Source organism: Hylaeus anthracinus, unplaced genomic scaffold (assembly GCF_026225885.1).
Source record: "Hylaeus anthracinus isolate JK02 unplaced genomic scaffold, UHH_iyHylAnth1.0_haploid 0, whole genome shotgun sequence".
NCBI lineage: Eukaryota > Metazoa > Arthropoda > Insecta > Hymenoptera > Colletidae > Hylaeus > Hylaeus anthracinus.
In genome coordinates this window covers 2,610,242-2,624,983 of record NW_026533254.1, presented here as the reverse complement: position 1 = coordinate 2,624,983, position 14,742 = coordinate 2,610,242, and the positions used below count along the sequence as shown (strand labels likewise).

The window sequence follows — 14,742 nt, the reverse complement described above, 5'->3', positions numbered from 1 at the left end:
CTTTCTGATCTTTTATGGAAACACCTGAAAATACAAACTATTGATATTAATTATAGAGCCGTCAAAACGTGTGGGAATCGACCTGAATTGATATCGACACCATTTAACTGACATACTACTAGCTCCTACAATCATTGCATGTGGAAATCCCGCTTTACATTCCGTGTACATATACATTTCTGTGTCTTTCATACGGAAAAAGCCAACTGCGCGATCGATGCCCGACGAGGGGCCAGCAGCCTGAAATAGATGAGGTGAGCCTCCTAAATATTAAAAGAGCCACCTAAATATAAAACTTATTTACTGGGACAAATTAAGAACCTTGCTGTAATCGATCGATACTATTTGTTGGAACAAGATCTTAACGGTTTTCAATTCGAAAGAAAAATGCTCATTTATCGGAATATGTAAATGTAACATAAAGTTATACGTAGAGATTTGAAGCCTTTAAGATTTCTGAACCTACAGATTTCTGAACCTACAGATTCCAAAACCTAACGATTCCAGAGATTAGAGATCCTAATGTTGAAAGATTCCAGAATTTAGAGATTACAAGTTCTAAAGATTCCAGGGTCTACAAATACTAGAACTTACATGTCTCAGAGCCTAGAGATCCCAAAACCTAAAGATTCCAAAAACCTAATGATCTCAGAGATTCGAGATTCCAATGTTGAGAGATTCCAGAATTTAGAGATTCCAAGTTTTAAAGATTTCAGTGTCTACAAATACCAGAACTTACATGTTTCAGAGCCTAGAGATCTCAAAACCTAGAAATTCTAAAAACCTAATGGTTCCAAAAATTACTGATCCCAATGTTGAGAGATTCCAAAATTTGGAGATCCCAAGTTCTAGAGATTCCAGGGTCTACAAATACCAGAACTCAGAGATGGGGATATTCATATTCATAAATATGAGTATGAATAAATTCACATGATGCAGATTTGTGAATATGAATATGAATAAAATTATGAATTAAAATGTGAATAACGCGTTATTCAATTTTTATTCGTAAATAACTCGTTATTCGCATTTGTAGTCATGAATAGCGCGTTGTTCACATTTTTATTTATAATTAATTCTTCATTAAATAACGTTAATCACTTACTTACATTGTTTATACTATCTCACGGAGAATCATTTTCACTCCAAACAAATAGATATTTGCAAAAATTATGTAATTTATGCAAATAAAAGAATCATTGTTGGTAGTATTATACAAAACATTATAGTTGTGTTAATAAACACGTATACGAAACTCTGGAATATATATAAGCACGTTGGATAATGAATTAATGACACACTTTCATTAACACCTTTTGGTTGTAAGAACACCGATTAAAAATAACGATAAAAGGGGGGAAAAATTAATTTCGCAGACTTGGACAAACGCAAATATAAAAATTAAGTAAGTTTATTCTTCGACTTCCCCATCGCCTAAGTTTGCCATCAAGTTCGCCAGTATCCTGAAAAACATGACAATACGTGATATACGATGCTATACGGTGGCTACTGGCCGACAAAGCGAGTTGTAAACCTCTCTTAAACTGGAAGGACCAAATTACTGTTTGTGGTACAAACTAATACAGAATAAGTACTAAATATTCCACTTCTGCCAGAACTTACATGTCTCAGAGCCTAGAGATCTCAGAAACTAAAGATTCTAGGATCTTGAGATCCTAGAACCTAAAGATCTTAAAGCCTAAAGAGCTTACGATCTAGATATCTAAACCTCTGTAGATATGACGTCATTTAGATCTCTGAACCAACAAATATCAGGATCTAGAGATCTCAAAGTGTAGAGATTCCTAGATATCAAAGATATCTAGATGGTATCTATATGGTACTAAATATTCCACTTCTGCTAGAATTTACATGTCTCAGAGTCTAGAGATCTCAGAACCTAAAGATTCTAGGATCTTGAAATTCTAGGATCTTGAGATCCTAGAACCTAAAGATCTTAAAGCCTAAAGAGCTTACGATCTAGATATCTAAAGCTCTGTAGATATGACGTCATTTATATCTCTGAACCAACAAGTATCAGGATCTAGAGATCTCAAAGTCTAGAGATTCCTAGTTATCAAAGATATCTAGATGGTATCTGGATACTAGGAGTCTCAGATACTAATGAGACTCCAATGTCTTAAATCTTAAGAAGCTCTTAATGTAAGGTCCATACTATCGATATTAAAGCACTCTGACTAAACAGTTAAGAGAGAATGGATTCTTTAGTCATGTAAGAATGGTTTCGTCCTTTACACTTTTAACTGTTAATTCTGTACGAAAAATGGAGCGAGAGAAAATGAAAATATTCGTCCGTCCCATACTATTTCATAATCTTTTATAAATTACTACTAGGAAGAGCAATAAAGGTGCTTCATGAAAAAAAGAGGTCCTACTATATGTCAATTTAAAACCAACTCTCATATTTGTACTACTAAGAAGAATTTTTCAAAAAGCGTTCATCTTCTTTTGTGAGAACTAGTTGAGGCTTTTGTGGTCTTTGAACTAACGAAAGTTGTACAAATTGTTTGAATAAATTCAAGTAAAAAGGATCAGAGATAAAAAATAAGATAATTTTGAAAATTCATTGTGTGCTCTCGTTTTGTCGGATCAGTATGTAATTCACGTTACAAATACATGATTTCCTGCGATTTGCTGTTTCTGGAATCGTTGCTTATCGTACGATAAATGCCACGCTAAGTCGTTCAATGTTTTCCAATAACGTACAATTTTACAACTGAGTCAAATCGTATGCGTAAAATCGCTGTTCGTTGCGCAACAATTTCAACATGTGATATTTCATCTATCCGCGATATTCGAATGCACGAGCTCCGACATACCTGCATTTTTCATCTTATCTGATGTAATGTTAGTAAATAGTTCGAGTCTTACGGTAAAATGAATTCATTGGTACACCGACGCTCGATTTGCCAACAGAGGTCTGCAAACAGTAATCGATTTTTGCAAGTTTCCTAACAGTAGCAGATAGTGATTCGATTTTACCGGTAAAATATATATTTGACATATTTCATCAACTTACAGCTGGTAAATGATCAAACAATTAATATATGCTTGGAATCGACTCTTATCGAACAATTAACCATAAGAGTCTTTAATACTACCTAGCGGTTTCATAATGAACTACTGTAGTCAGAAGCAAACGCGTGTTATAGAAATTTTAAATAGTCTTTTGTAATATTTTACAATTACAATTTGACTTACATGGACACCGTTTTGTTAAATATAAATTTAAATTGTTCATAGTGGTTCAGCCGAAAACTTCACTTTGCTTTACTTATGTACATTAAAAATCTCTTTCAGGTTTTTATTTTACTTTGGATGAACACAAAGATAGAAACAATGGTCAGTCTACATTTTACTATTACTACTATTATATTAGTACTATTTTAAATAATAAAGAGTATAATCACTATACATTATAAAATTCTATAAAAATTCATATATATACAGGAAATATAAATAAACATATGGTGTAAGTTGCATATTTCCGTATAGAACAGTTGTTCTTTAAATCAATTTCAAACATTATCTCGAAAATCGATATTCGTGAGAAAAACAACTCTCCGCGATTTTAAAAGACGTGTTTCTTTACCTTCCTTCCCCAATTCTCAGTTGGCTTTGTAACTACCGCGATCTTACGGTCAGACTGACAAACCACTTAAACCGTTTCCAACGTTGATGGTATGTCGGTACCTGTATTATCACGTAACTAAATTAGCGACTACTATGCAATTACTTTTGTAATAATCAAACAAAGACCTATACTGAATATTTGAAAAGGCTTAATTATATATTCTTGTTTCTGATTTTATTTTAAAATAAACTGTACGTAGGAGTGTGATATATAATATGAGGGTAAGTGTCTGAGTGGATCCGTGTATGCAATGGTTGCGTGAGAACGCGGTATGATTTGTTATTTATAATAATTCGGAGTTCAGTTTGATCGAGACAGTTGTAAAAGTCAGACAATAAATAATTCGTTGTCAAACTGTAATACGTTTTAAAGTCATTAGATTCCTACTGTAGAAGTGTCGCTATACCGTTGAATTCGTTACTAACTAGGAATTAGATAAATAATTGCAATCTTTATTTGTTAACTAAACTATAAACTCCCTTTTTAGTAATAAAATATAGTAACGTAAGCCGCAATTAGTTTTATTAAACAAAATTTGGTACAATTCCAGACTAAAGAATCATGCAATGTGCTGGCAGTAAGTTAAATGCTCCAACGTATCTAAATTTAAAGAAAATGGAAAAGTTACCCTACAAAGTGACTGACTTTATTCAGAATGTGACTTTATTACGTTTCGATAAAAACGAAAATATGTTTACCACTTTAACGATGGTAGTCCTTGATATAACATTTCTTAACTCGACAATTATTTTGTATTTATTTTACTTGGGAAGAAATGTTACCGTCTATATTCACAAATAATCACATTCAATTATTGTTCAATGAACCTATTTGTGAGTTACTATAGTTTATTAGAACTACCGATCTATAGCTTGATTAATTAACGAGCAATAATAATCACTGCTGTCGCTTTTTGCACCGATTAACTTCGATAATGGTGTTTGGGAAAAGTTACGATATGTTCTCTGTCGCGGCGCTAAAACGGAAGGTCATACCTGGGTGTTTGTTCCAAACAGGTTTCGAGAGAAAAGAAGATCGAAGGTTATCAGACCTTGGCAAGTTCAATGCAAACTTGACTACGTATTATTTAAATGCATCTCGATCGGTGTAGGTGAAATGCAGTCGAGGTGAGCAGGAAACACCTGAATTTCGGGGATAAATATATTTCAGTGTATTCAAATTGTTATTGATTCACCTTTCCTTTCAGAGTAAGCGACATAAAAGGCTATGGTGTTTGTTGCTGAGCATTAATTGCAAGGTCATGAAACGCATATTCGGTAAATGATGGCACTTTTTATTAGTGTTTATTGAAAATACAGTCTACGACAAAAAGATACCACGGACTGTATTATCAAATTTATTCTATTTTTTCAAGATAATTTGCTTCGTAAGATCATCAGGTCTGACAAAACAAGATCGTACTACTTGAAAACTTCTCGATTGTCTGTAGAAAGAAATTTCAGTTGTAATTTAATTGATTTAAATCATTTTTACACGTTTCGTTAGTATTTTATAAGCCGTAAAATTTGTGTATTATAAAAAATGTCTTAATTTCTTGTAAAACATGTTTGATTAAAAATTGCAGTCGATACCGAAAAATGACGATAAAATAGAAAGTTAACGTAATAAATAATCATGGCGTTGATACAATGATTCGTATGAAAAATTGGATTTATTCCATTAAACCATTAATTTATTATTACATTGACAATGGATCTTGGATTAATCGTTGCAATGAAAGATGAGGTTGCTTTGAAGTAAAAGATGATAATCGAAACAATACATGGAACACATTCACTACCATATCAGCCACATATGGATGACAAAACCTTCCAATAGAAGTTAAAAAAATTCATTCTGAAGATCAGAGATGCTAAAGAAAACAAATCTGGATAATATTCCTGAACTCTGATGAGGTTGCAACAATAAATATTAGGGGGACCAGAAAGTAATGTCGTTCTGCAAATGTCAATATTTGTTTATCATTTATCAGGTCATTGTGTACCAATTGATTTTTATCGATCTGAGTTTGAGAATTTGCACACTGGATAACAAAAGGTTGTTGGTAAAGAGTGCGAACATAATTGATTAAAAATAAAAAGTTGTTATGAATTTGTTTGTTAGAATCTAATGTAAAAGAAACGACATTTCTTTCTGGTCCACCTAATACTGTGACAAATCATAGATTTTGTAGTTTCCAATTATCTCAAAATATAGCTTAATGAAAATGTTCACAAAAGTAAATGTGGTAGTCAACGTGTTAAGAAAATGCTTTGTACTTTACCTTCAAGGAAACATTTTTAATCAATCAAAAGTAACTTTCCATCTTTCCTCAAGATATTAAATACAATGAAATCTGTTCTTTGTTGCGATAATTCTTTCGTCGCGAACTAGAATTTTTCCAACAATTGTAGATATAAGAAAAAACTTTAAATAGAAAAAAAGTATCTCTACTCTTTGAAATGCTACGAGTCGTCAGTTCCTCTTTGTTTGGACGCTTAGGCGGAAATATGCACGGTGCGTGCGTAATTATTCAAGAATATTTACGTTGACCGTGTAGTATCCAGCATCATCAATTTCGAGAATTACGCCTGACAGCCGTGCGTGCCATTTTAATTTACGATACAAAAGAGAACAATTTCTGCTTTTATTGCCAGAGCAAACGAAGTATTTGTGTTTCTAATTGTCACAGTGCTAAAGGATGTTAGGGTATAGCCGGGTTTGGGGGTCAAAAGTGCCCTTAGACCGATTTCGATTCGCGATGATGTATTCGATAGGTTATCAAAAAAGACTAATCTGTGCCAAGTTTCAAGTTCCTATCTCGACGGGTGGGGGAGTAAACAAGAAAAAACAAAAATCATGATTTGACCAATTTCTCTCGTCCTGCTGCATGAAAAATTTTGAAAAAAATCAGAGATATTCCAGTTAGTGAGGCACATATTCCAGAATTCTTTCAGATGTTTCAGTTTAAAATCCAAACTGTGAAAAATAAAAAACGCAAAAAAAAATGATGAAAAATGCCGGTTTTGCATCGAAGGAATCTCAGAACTACGATTATAAAATTACAGGAAGTGTATATTATTGTTATTATTGTCTTCAATTTTTTTCATATTTTTAGGAGTGGTACGCCGTAGTTGGAAAAATCAAAAATCGATTTTTTTCGCTGTTTCGGTGTGTTAGAGCAACTTGTATAAAGAATTTCTGTATACTTTTTATGAAATACATAATTCTTAATGTTTTGACATGGATCAAAACAGTATAAGTATTAATAAAACTAATATATCTAACAATTACAACATACACTTTGAGGAATATCTATAGAACTATCTACGATATTTTCCAAAAGCGTCCGTGGCGCAAGTGATAAGGTGCTCGACTGTTAAGCCGCTGGATACTCTTTGAGCGTAGGTTCGAATCTCCAGTATTGGTACATATTTTTTTTTTCGTTAATCATATATTTTTTAATTTCTATCAATGCAACAATGATAAACACTTATTTACAAATAATAAAAACATATTTTTATAATGTTGTAACATGTATTATATACATAAGAATAATTTTGGAGCGCTCATGCCACCGCTCCTCTTGTCAAGTATCTTATCAACTACGATATTGTTTAACACGTCTTACAGAATGGAGGGGAATGTATGTTCGTCCGCGCTTATTAGTTTATATCGTAGATAGTTCTAAAGATATTCCTCAAAGTGTATGTTGTAATTGTTAGATATATTAGTTTTATTAATACTTATACTGTTTTGATCCATGTCAAAACATTAAGAATTATGTATTTCATAAAAAGTATACAGAAATTCTTTATACAAGTTGCTCTAACACACCGAAACAGCGAAAAAAATCGATTTTTGATTTTTCCAACTACGGCGTACCACTCCTAAAAATATGAAAAAAATTGAAGACAATAATAACAATAATATACACTTCCTGTAATTTTATAATCGTAGTTCTGAGATTCCTTCGATGCAAAACCGGCATTTTTCATCATTTTTTTTTGCGTTTTTTATTTTTCACAGTTTGGATTTTAAACTAAAAAATCTGAAAGAATTCTGGAATATGTGCCTCACTAACTGGAATATCTCTGATTTTTTCAAAATTTTTCATGCAGCAGGACGAGAGAAATTGGTCAAAATCGTGATTTTTGTTTTTTCTTGTTTACTCCCCCACCCGTCGAGATAGGAACTTGAAACTTGGCACAGATTAGTCTTTTTTGATAACCTATCGAATACATCATCGCGAATCGAAATTGGTCTAAGGGCACTTTTGACCCCCAAACCCGGCTATACCCTTTAAATCGAGTCTATTTATGTACTCGCTTCGCTTCTCTCAAAATTGTATAAACATTGATTATACAGTGTAAAGAGGGATCTTGTCATAAATTCTATCGCTAAGTTTGAGTAGTTGGTTGACAATTTAACTGTTTCTGTGATAAGAGATCAATGGTAATTACCGTGAACATTATTATACTTATCTGTCAGTTATCGCGATCACTTCTTCAAGAATGATTAATAAAAGTATTCATCATCCAATAACTGTTAGCAGCAGTTTCGTTGATTTCAGAATGAGAATTTTGCAGTTTCGAATGAGCCATTATTTGTTTACATTTTCATATGTTGTTTTAGAGTTATCTTCAAAACCTATAAATGTCAGAAATGTAAATTGTTATAAGTATCGAGAATAGGACCTATTTTCATTTAATATTATTTATTCGAAATTACAAACGATCTCTCAAGATTCAATACACTTGGCTCGAAACACCTTGCATACAGATTGCTATAAAAACATGTTGACAGACCTCAAGGGCAAATAATGTAGACAATACATGTAGTGCTCTCAATTGGTAACGCAGGTCAAAAAATCAATGTTGTCAGAGTTAATATCGTCCTTATTTAAATCGAAAATCGCTTTGATGTCATTTTTTAATATACATACGTTATAATTGCAGTTATCCCTTTCAGACCTGAATTATTTTCTTTTCCCGTACTAATGTAATTTAATTTTTAGGGTTAACTTACAATTAGACTAAAATTACTATGGAACAAATAAAAAAAAACCTAATAGTGTAGTTTTTGAAGAAAAGTGTGTCGTTAATTTTTAAATTTTGTGTCCTCAATTGCGGACGCCAGGTCTGAAAGGGTTTTAACATCGTTGACTTGGTTGATTCTTCAGCAATGAGAATCATATTATAGAATTATAAAATGAATAAACTAGAAGTATATGCTAGAATCATATTATAAAACGATGAAATAAATATAAAAATTCACAATTCTATTTAATTATTTTTATTTTATAATATATTTTATAATGATATTATATGCAAATAGAATATGTTTGATAAGTGATTTGAAAGGACCCAGAAATATTTGAAAGTGTACACAATTGTATAAAGTCGCGTGCAGATCAATGAGCCAAGACAACCGAAGACACATGTGCTCAGACTTTACACGAGACTCGAGCACATGTGCCTTCGGTTGGTTTGTTTCTTGGTCTGCTCACGCCTTAACGCAAAGAGAATATTAATTAATTAATGCATTCTAACAGGATATAATGACTAATTAATATACACTATACACGCCTTTTATAAAAATGAAATGGAAATGACGGTCAGATAAGTCTTTGTCTAGAAATCATACACGACGAACAAAAGTAACGGAACCACCTGCTTCACCAAAACTGAATATCGCTTCTTTGAAAACATTGATCTTCTCGACCTACATTTACCAAGTATTTCATAATCAGTCTGACTACTGTATGTTCTTTGAAGTTTGTGAACCATCTGTTTAAATATCTGTATAGATTTCACGTTCAAATTGTATACAGAGATTGACAAAATTATTGATATCTGTAAAATCTGTATTACGAAATGAAGTTTTCCACGGTGATCAAAGAAAAACGTAACCTGTTCGATCGAATAAACGGTTCGAATAAGTCGTTACACGTTAGTTTCATTCGTCAACTGTTATTCAAATAAAATCTTGTCCATCTCTGATATCACGTTTAACATGACTAAGAGGCTAGCGAATGAATAAAATATATACTCTCGACAATTGTGCTTCGAACTCGTTCCAAGAAGAATGTAAATGTTACCGAAGGAATGCGTCAATGCGCGGTGAAATGGCTAAACAAAAGTATCGCGATTTTGAGAAAATTTGGAGATTTCGTTTGAATACGAGCAGTATGTAAGATGCCAGAATAATTTATATGCATAGCAGGAATTTCCTGGTGGCGTGTTTTACCGTTTAACCGAATACTAGCCTCTTCCTCACGTTTCACGATATCGTCGGTCACACGATGAATAAAAAGATTCCGAACAACGAGACGTTACGATTTACTAAATTCTTAATTACAAGTGAAACAACACAAGTTGCGAATCGTTGCGCCGCGTCAGCTTTTCTTCTTCATGTTTTCGAGTAAACATTATTATTACAGGCTGTACAAGCTGTAACAGCTTCAAATCACAGATTTTATTGAGACGAAGCAAATCTCTTTCTTTAAAAACATTTAGTTTAAATCCATGTATCAAATTTTGAAACAAAATCAAATTAATTATTAATTAAAATTATAAACGGTTGAATCCGACTTTGATCTCTTAGTGATTTCTTGTGTTGTTAGTTGGAGGTTTGCTAACGAAGTCTTCATCGGATGCAACTGGGTTACCAGAAATGTGGTCCATTGTCAACATTGAAATTATTTTGGCACTGACATTTCGTCACCGCATCTTCTCCATACACGTCACACAATTTTGTTTTTCATGAACAGCATTTTTGCTTTTTCAATAAGCAAAAAACAAAAATATCCCGAAAATGATGTTGCCAATCAAAACTTTGTACAACTGAATCTTGAAATGTTATAAACTCTAGAGTTGATATTTTTTGTTTAAAAAATATAATAGGGAGGATGCCCCATATATAGGGGTAAATTGATCAAATTTTATATTTTTCTAGTAACTATTTTTATAGATAAAAAAACCAACATTATTCACGAAAAAAAAATTTTCTCTGATTTTTTCAGAACTTGAATGGTATCAATGCTCACACTGAGAAGTAATATTACTAAGTGTCATAATTTTGTGATAAACTGCCCCTGAGATATTAAGTACATTATTGGATAGCAATCTCAGAACAAAGAAATTTCATTTTGTTTTCTTTTTACCGCTTTAGGATCACGCTTGAAAAATAAAGCGAAGTAGGGACCAACGTGTTAGAAAAGTACAAAATATATCATCTCTCTATGCATTTATCGAATCGTTTGAACAATACAGTGACTTCAATGTCTCATATGTTCAAATGATCATATCAAAGTTGGCAGTACATGCTGAAAATGTCGTGTAATACAATCTACCCGAGGTTGAACAATTTGTACCGATTGCAATACTATCCTTAGGTAGTATTCTACAACAGCAGCGATTTTAAATTAGCATATAAAAAGAATTCAAAAAATGTGGTGTATGAATTAAGATGTAATTGTTCTCTTCGTACAGAAAATTATAATTGAAAACAAGAAAGATTTCCAACAATTCAGTATTACAACGACACTTGTTTGTAAATTGTATTAAGTTACTCAGTATAGAAAATAGTGTAAATATATATTGTGTACGTGAAGCTTAAAAGAATTAGATGAAATTATAAATATCGGAATATGTTTCATTCTGAAATTATTGTCTTGAGCAACACTGTAGAACTTATGGATGAAAAAATGTGTATATAAAAACATCTTTAGTGGAAAGTAATTATTTAAGACTATTTATAGTGATTAATAAGTACTACAACGTCTGCAATGAAATAATCGTTTCAAGTGATTTTATGTTTATTTCTTTATTGATTACTTATATTTGTTAATTCTATGATTACAGATAGCAACGTAATTCGTACTATTACAATGAACATCAAACTATGGTATCAATTTGTGAAATAATTATTAGAATTGATTAACAAAAATATTTAATATAATTATATATTGTAAATATGATGCTTGGGGAGATTCACGACATAAAGTTTCATATATAGTTTTTCAGGATGAAGTAAAGCATTTTGAGAATTTTTTTAAGAATTAAGGTTATTTTGATTAAAGGGGATGACAAAATATTTGAAGTAATTAGGATGATCAAAATTTTCGTTTGAACAAATTTGATACGAAATGATGCTAGGATAAACAATTTAAAAAGAAGATATCAAGTCGACTTATTAATAGCCCTATAATCTGATTGATGCGTCTATAAATAACTGATATAATTTGTAAGTAATATAAGTAAGTGACTGATGTCACAATTATTAGCAAGTGTGTAATACGTACTAACAATAAATACAGAAAGTGGATGGATATACAATGTACATTGTGTATTATGTAATGTAATACATGTAATGAATGTAAATGAATGCAAATGAATGTAAAAATTGAAATGAAACTATAAATACCGAGATGTATTTCCTCATATAATGTTTAGCCTCTCGTAACATTATAAATATTATCGTGTCATTCTTAAGTAGTACTTCATGATAACAGCAAAAGTAATACGTTACGTAGCCGAGCGTCTGAGAAAGTAAAAGACCCGAGGTCGATGTTCACTTATTTTTCATTGTCCAACTTTGCGGAATACATTAGTATCTCTACTTTTTCTCGATCACACCGATGCTAACAAGTGACCTTCATAGCGATCATTGAAACTCAGAACCGGCTATGGTACGATCAAGGTCGTCAATGATACGTGCATGCAGCAGCCAGCGCGGCGGTTTTGTATTGTTCCGCGAGTATTCCGATCTCAGATCACGGCAAACCGTTGAAAGGCAGCACCGACCGTTTCGGACTTGTTCAGTGTCGTTTCGGCCAAGTGATCAGAAGACACGTGTCATCCGTGAAGTGGCCGAGACATCAGTTCTTCATCGGGTGAACCACGATGAAGAGGCTGCATCTGTACTTCGTTCTCCAAGTATGCGTGCTAGTCGGCTCTCAGACAACGTTTCTGGACTCGCCGGAAAACCGTCAACTTCTTCGTCAACTTCGTACCTTCTTTCTGCGTGCTTTTGGTATGTACATAGCCGACCTCGTAGTCTCATAGACATTCAGTTAGACGGGTGCTCTCGTTTTTTTCCGACAGGTGATGTTCATCAAACGATGAGTCACTTTGTTTAGTTTAAGTATCATCCAGTGTTTTAAACTAGCGTTGACAGTACTTTGCTTCAAATCTAATGATACGCTTTCGTTGACACGTCTTTAAATTCGAAAATGCTGGTGGAAATTGGGCCAGAAAATAAAATAATTACGAGTGATACTTCATAATATTTCCAAAATGTTTAGTGAATACAGGAAGGGATGAAGCGTAACTTGATTTGCTTTGTTTTTGGTATTTGTCTAGGTGACCTGGTAGTCCTATAAATATTAAAATAATCTCCCAATCTTCGACAGGTGACGTTCATCACACGAAAAGTCACTTTGTTAGTGTCATTTAATGGTTGTCTTGTGATACTCCTTCAAAAATTACCTTTGAGAAAACAAGAATATTTTACTTGCAATTCAATGGTACCCTTTCGTTGACATGCATCGAAATTTGAAAATTCTGGTAAATATAAGAGGAGAAAATAAAATAATTCAACATATAATTCAATAATTCAAGTGTTTCTACAATGGAAGATGACTATAAAGTGACACTTTATAATATTTTCCAGTTGTCCAAGTTCCAAGGTGAAGTTTAATTTAATTTTTCTTGGTTTTAGTATGCAAGTAGGCGACCTCATAGTCTCATATATATTAAATTTGACGGATGATTACGTTTTCAATCGTTTTCGATCAACCGAAAAGTCACTTTGTTCAATGTCAGCATCATCTAGCGGTTGTGTTTTGCGATATTGTTTCATAAAATGGGTTTGAAAAAACGAAAAGGCTTTAAGTCCAATTCAATGATATCCTTTCGTTGAGAATTCGTATCAAGGGAAAAAGTGCCGATTGGGGTAGGGAGATTGATATGCAGTTCTACAAGGTTGTTCCGTAATTACCAAGTTATCCAGTACCTAGTAAAAAGATAAAAGCATAAAGTATAATTTGTTTCTTTTTTTTTGGTTTTGATAAATGTCTAATAGACATCTTATCGACGTTTCTCGTTCAACTAGAATTATAATTGATTCATGAATAGTTTTGTGGATGTGTATGCACTTACTACATATAATATATGCTGAAATATGCAAATAACATATCTGAAATGTGGAGAAATCAAATATTTGGAATATTTAGTAAACATATGAAATAGTAGAATAGTAAATATTGGAAGATATTTAATTGTTTACTCATTATGATTATAATTTAAACTGTAATAAATTACAAGCATTTTCCCAATATTAGTTAGAATTGGTTGATAATGTGCATCGGTGAAGATCAATTAATCATTCTACGTTACATGATTCGGTCATGCCATATTCAAATTTATTCAAGGATCGGAGTTCTGCGTTTTTACTGGCTTTGCAACTGTTTTGACTTTTAAAATTGTTGCAATTTATATAGATCTTTGATTTCGAGGTTTTCATTCCAAATGATTGAAAAGCATGTATAATATATTTTTGCCTTTCGTTACTAATTTTCTTTTTGTGTACCCCTTAACAACCTCAAGTGTACCTCTTGGGGTATGCGTACCCCAAGTAGAATATTACCCACTTCTTCTAAGCGTGGCACCCATCTACATAAAATCGATACAAGTGGTAATGGCATGTTTAGAATCTTTCTCTGATGTAATTAACGTAAAGGGATGCTTGTAAGAATATTCTTTTTCAGTCGTAAATTAATTCAAAATTTTGATTATAAAAATGCATACATAAACATGTAAGTTAGAATACTATATTATCTATTTTATGGACATATGAATTGTGCCATATACAGGGTGTCCCCATCGAAGAAGCCTACCTAAATATCTTTCTCGTTTGTTGTAATATGTGAAATGTTTATGGCGTGATTACAATGATTTTTTACAAAGAATATTTTCTTTTTCAAACTTGATTTTCTTCGAATTTCTTCAATGCTGTTACCTTTTTTTCTTTACAAGAAAAATCCTTTTTTATTGTTGCATCCTGTGGTTGTGTTGCATATTCCA

At 32.4% G+C, this 14,742-nt stretch overlaps 2 protein-coding genes across 4 annotated transcripts in view; one reads left to right on the top strand and one right to left on the bottom strand.

Moving 5' to 3' along the window:
* Positions 1–14,742, bottom strand: part of LOC128887214 (uncharacterized) — a 144,355-nt gene that overhangs the window by 15,252 nt on the left and 114,361 nt on the right.
* The window catches only part of LOC128887159 (phospholipase B1, membrane-associated-like), a 43,584-nt gene that overhangs the window by 17,898 nt on the left and 10,944 nt on the right, over positions 1–14,742 (top strand). The window contains exon 1 of one of the 4 annotated variants that reach the window (XM_054142772.1): positions 12,405–12,691. The exons of 2 other annotated variants lie outside the window; for them this stretch is intronic. In XM_054142772.1, coding sequence (XP_053998747.1) covers positions 12,562–12,691 — 130 coding nt within the window. In that variant the 5' untranslated portion in view covers positions 12,405–12,561. Of the gene's footprint in view, positions 1–12,404; positions 12,692–14,742 lie in introns of those variants that run through there. One more of the 4 variants, XM_054142745.1, reaches the window with a different exon arrangement.